Source organism: Bidens hawaiensis, unplaced genomic scaffold, assembly GCF_021521415.1.
Source record: "Bidens hawaiensis isolate Kalapana, Puna unplaced genomic scaffold, B.hawaiensis_p1.1 tig00017459_1, whole genome shotgun sequence".
NCBI lineage: Eukaryota > Viridiplantae > Streptophyta > Magnoliopsida > Asterales > Asteraceae > Bidens > Bidens hawaiensis.
The window spans coordinates 140,200-144,979 of NW_027492641.1; the positions used below are offsets into that span (position 1 = coordinate 140,200).

The following is a 4,780-nucleotide window of genomic DNA, read 5'->3' on the forward strand; positions in this document are numbered from 1 at the left end:
TATCTTTAACGAACTTAACGAGCCTTAGACAGTTAGACTAGTGTTTACTGTGACATTGCTCACCCATTGACCACTATTGACCATGGTCACATATAACAATTATGATACATAAATAAGAATTAAAGATACAATTAATTAACAGTAATCAACGGCGTCAGTCTGTTACATGATCAAATTAACAAAATTGACTCTGCATTTAACTTTTTAAACTCCAAACAACCTCCTCCTCCTTCTTCTTCTTCTTCTTCTGAAACATACATCCTCCTGAAGCAGACCACCACCATTAATAATAAAAATTCGATCAACAGAGGTTGATCCTGAACCCCATTTCTAACCCCAACGTTATGGTTTCTCGTTTCCTTTCAAGAATCACATAATAATGGCGCCAATCACCAACCTCTTCTTCCCGTTGATCACTCTAATCATCTCTGTAATTTCCACAACAATAGCCCAATCCGATCAACAAAGTAACCAACTAACTCTAACCCACTTCAAGATTCGTCTTCAATTGTTACTTTCTTTAATCACTAACCAAAAAGATTTATTTTTTTTATTTTTTCAGGTCCGGCGTACATGGAATTCATCGTCAATTCAACCCAACTCCCGCCGGAGGACACTTACGACTACATAATCGTCGGCGGCGGCACCGCCGGTTGCCCACTAGCAGCAACATTATCCAAGAACTACCGTGTCTTGGTTCTTGAACGTGGTGGCCTTCCATTCTCAAACCCTAACGTCATGATACGTGAGGGTTTCTTACCCACACTCACCCATTACGGCCAGTACGAGTCACCGGCTCAGTCTTTCACGTCAGAGGACGGCGTACCCAACGCCCGTGGCCGTGTTCTTGGCGGCAGTAGTGCAATTAACGCCGGGTTTTATTCACGCGCCGATGATGATTTTTATCAACGATCTGAAATCAATTGGGATTTACGCGTTGTTCAGCGTTCGTACGAGTGGGTTGAGAAGGCTATCGTGTTTCAGCCGGAGTTGCAGACGTGGCAATCGGCGATCCGTGATGGGTTATTGGAAGTTGGTGTGGAACCGTATAATGGGTATAGTTTGAATCATACTCTGGGTACCAAGATTGGTGGGTCCACGTTCGATACATCCGGTCGTCGACACAGTGCTGCTGATCTGTTAAACCTGGCTAATGGTTCCAACATCAAGGTGGTTCTTTACGCCAGCGTGGAGCGGGTTTTATTCGCTCCGTCGTATTCGTTAACGTCGAGGCAGATCGCGATCGGGGTCGTGTTTCGTGATCGGGGTAGCGGGTATCATCACGCGATGTTACGGGATAATGGGGAGGTGATTCTCTGCGCGGGTGCGATTGGTAGCCCGCAGCTGCTTTTGTTGAGCGGGATTGGGCCCCGCCCGTATCTTTCGTCGTGGGGGATACCCGTTGTGAGGCATTCCCCGTATGTGGGGAATTATATGTACGATAACCCTCGGAATGGGATATCGATTGTGTCACCGGTTCCTTTGGAGCAGTCTCTCATACAGGTGGTGGGGATTACGGATTCGGGTGCTTATCTTGAAGCAGCCTCCAATGTGTTGCCTTTTTCGTCGCCTGCATACTCGGTGTTCCTAAGACCGTCGTCTTCTCCTTTGTATCTTACTGTTGCCAGCATTATGGAGAAGATTATCGGGCCTCACTCGTTTGGGACGCTTCGGTTGGCGTCCACTGACGTGAGGACTAACCCGATTGTGCGGTTTAACTACTTCAGTAACCCGCTGGATCTCGAGAGGTGTGTGAATGGGAGCAGGAAGATTGGGGACTTGCTTAGAAGCCGGGCGATGGATGATTTTAAGTTCTGGGAATGGTCGGGTACGGACTTCAGATTTGTGGGTCCAGCATTGCCGGTTGACCAGTCGAATAATGCCCTGATGGGTGAGTTTTGTAGGCGGACGGTGAGCACGATATGGCATTACCATGGAGGGTGTGTTGTGGGGAGAGTGGTGGATCACGATTTGAAAGTCATGGGTGTGCATTCGCTTCGTGTGGTGGATGGTTCGACTTTTACGGTGTCACCGGGGACCAATCCACAAGCTAGTCTTTTGATGCTTGGCAGGTACTTATTTACTAGTTAGTTTAGTGTGTTTTGTGTTAGTTGGAAAGATTATTGTTTGTGTAATATGTTGATGTTGGTGTGCAGGTACATGGGAATGATGATTTTGAAAGACAGAATGCACAAGTGAAGCTGCTTGGTGCTGTGCATATATAGGTAACAAGATTGTAGATTGCTAACTAGGTAGCATGGTGTAAAGTGACTTGTTTTGATTCATTCTTTGTGACAATTACATATAGATTCCATTGTTATATGTTAAGTCTTCTAGCTACTAATTTAGTAATTCATCCACTTCATGTGGTATGGTATAGTTGTTTAGTTGAAAGCTGCAGGTTCAATTTGGTCTTTAAATTACTTGTTTTCCTTTCAAGCAACCTTACTAGTTACTATTAGAACCATGCCATATTGAGAAAAGTCCAATGTCATCAGTCTCCATATCATCATAATGAACTAGGATCATTCCATCGTCGTCTCCACCATTCTACAACATATATACTACAATCTGTTGTCATCGTTCCATCGGTCGTCACCATTCCATAAACTTTATTTCAAATTGTCATGATGTTAATAGTCAAGTTTCCAGCAGAAGAGAGTCTAACTACTTGAATTTCAGAATACCAATCTAAAGATGTGGAAGACATGTAAAACATTTAGATTTCAAGAGACTTGTTTACATCCAAAGATTTACTAATCATCACTCAAGTTCAAATAATATCATGCTCTATCAAAACATCTAGAATGCATGTTTCTTCATAAATGTGGAGTGTACACAGTCAAATATTGATTCCGAAACACATAATATAAGAAGCTTGTCAAATATTCTACGGATTTCATAATATAAGCCTAGACATGACTATATATACGATTGTTAGATATTACATAGTCGAGACAGAAATCCCCAATATTTTAATAAGATACAAGATTATCGGATGTTGTATATTATCAGATGATAGTATGTTTTGAAATTTATTTTTTTTTTCCTTCAAAAAACACATTAGTATACATATGAACATAGCCATGTGGAATGTTTTTCTCAAAATTGCATTTTGCTCATAAGATGACACACATGTGTTGGACTTAATTCCCGTCCTCGGATCAATTAGGCGGGTTGGGCCGATCTCAGGTAATGGGGCGGTACATGTTGGGCCGGTTTCAAGTTACAAAATTACAATTAAATGAATTAGAGGGTGTTTGGGATTCCTAACGCATTTTACCTTCTTATAACTTTTCCCATAAGTTATTAAGTTATAAAAATGTAACTTATTAACTTTTTTTCTCTCACACCAAAAGCAATCCAAAACATCTTTTTATTTTCCGGAAAAAAAGTTATAAGTTATAAGTTAGTGAAAATAAGCAATCCCAAACACCCTCTTAGGGATAAACTAAATGAGTTGTATTTCATTTACGATAGCTAATTAGATTATGGTTAGACGAGTTTGTAATTAATTTCAGAGTCATGCTTTTCCGATTACAAGTTGAGAGTTAGGCAACTCAAATTCATTGTTTACCATCTAGTGAGCTATATCAATTCCCGATTGAATAACATGTACATGAATATAATCACAGTGTCTCATACTTTCTATTAGCTCAACCTTTTCTCAAATTTTTGTAAGACTTTTTAACACTGTCTATTTAATTTTCAAATACAACTGTTTTAAACTGAAAATAAAAATAAGAAACCTATTACAAAAACAAAAACTTATTCTGAAAAGCTTGATATGTTTGATAATTTTGTTTTGTCAAAATCTATCATTTTCATCAAATATAGAGCTTTGCTAATAATTTGCTCTGTGCTTCGATTCTAACATACTGAACACAATCAAACTAATGAACTATACTACTATAGTCCTATACCCAACCTTTAAAAGTATCTGACTAGTTTCAAGATAAATGGGATGGGCTCGGGTTAGCTGTTTGCAAGCCGAGTGTGTTTTCATTAGTTTGCTTTGAAAAGAAATAAAAAGAATAATTATTGAGGATTAAAAAAAAAAGAGAAATCAATCAAAATGAGACGAACGGCTCGTGATGGCAAACTCTATGCCAACCTACTTCACCTCCACATGTCACCTATTCCATAGTTCTCTTTTTCTATTTATTATTTTTTTTCTTTTAAACTAATTTATTTTAACATCAATATTGTTTTTTTCTAATAACTTTTATTAATTAAGTTTTTTAAAAATTTTAGAAACACATTCTTGTTCAGTTTTTTTTTAACACATCGATATAATTTTTTTGAATTTTGTAAAAAAAATTATTTTTAATCATTACCGATTATATTATCCGCCACTTGTCAACTTTATATTGGTTCATAAGATTTTTTGGATAGAACCTATTATCTAGAAAATCTAACATTATCTGATTATATAATTCATCATCCGACACTATTTCAACAAAGACGTGAGATATCTATTTTCAACAAAGACGTGATGCTACCGGAAGACAAGGCCTTTCATCATTGCATAAATGTACCGGAGCTATACGGGTGTTGGCGTATATATTTATATTAAATATATATTGTTTATTTTTAAATAAAGAAATTATTTTTATATTTTTAAACACTTTTAATAAAAAAACACAACAATTATTAATAAAAAAACTTATAAATTATATTTATTTAATAAAAAGTAATGAAGTTTGGTTTGCTAATGAGAATGGAAAGTTTGGTTTGGTTGGATTGGGTTGGTGGAAGAGAGAGAAATCTACCTATACTA

General features: G+C 37.7%; 1 protein-coding gene across 1 annotated transcript; it reads left to right on the plus strand.

The window, feature by feature from the left end:
* The first annotated feature begins 379 nt into the window (after positions 1 to 379).
* Positions 380 to 2,396, plus strand: LOC143553944 ((R)-mandelonitrile lyase-like). Its single transcript, XM_077043826.1, has 2 exons — positions 380 to 467; positions 563 to 2,396. The coding sequence occupies exons 1-2, from the start codon at positions 380 to 382 to the stop codon at positions 2,089 to 2,091; spliced, it is 1,617 nt and encodes a 538-aa protein (XP_076899941.1). The 3' UTR covers positions 2,092 to 2,396.
* The last annotated feature ends 2,384 nt before the right edge of the window (positions 2,397 to 4,780 follow it).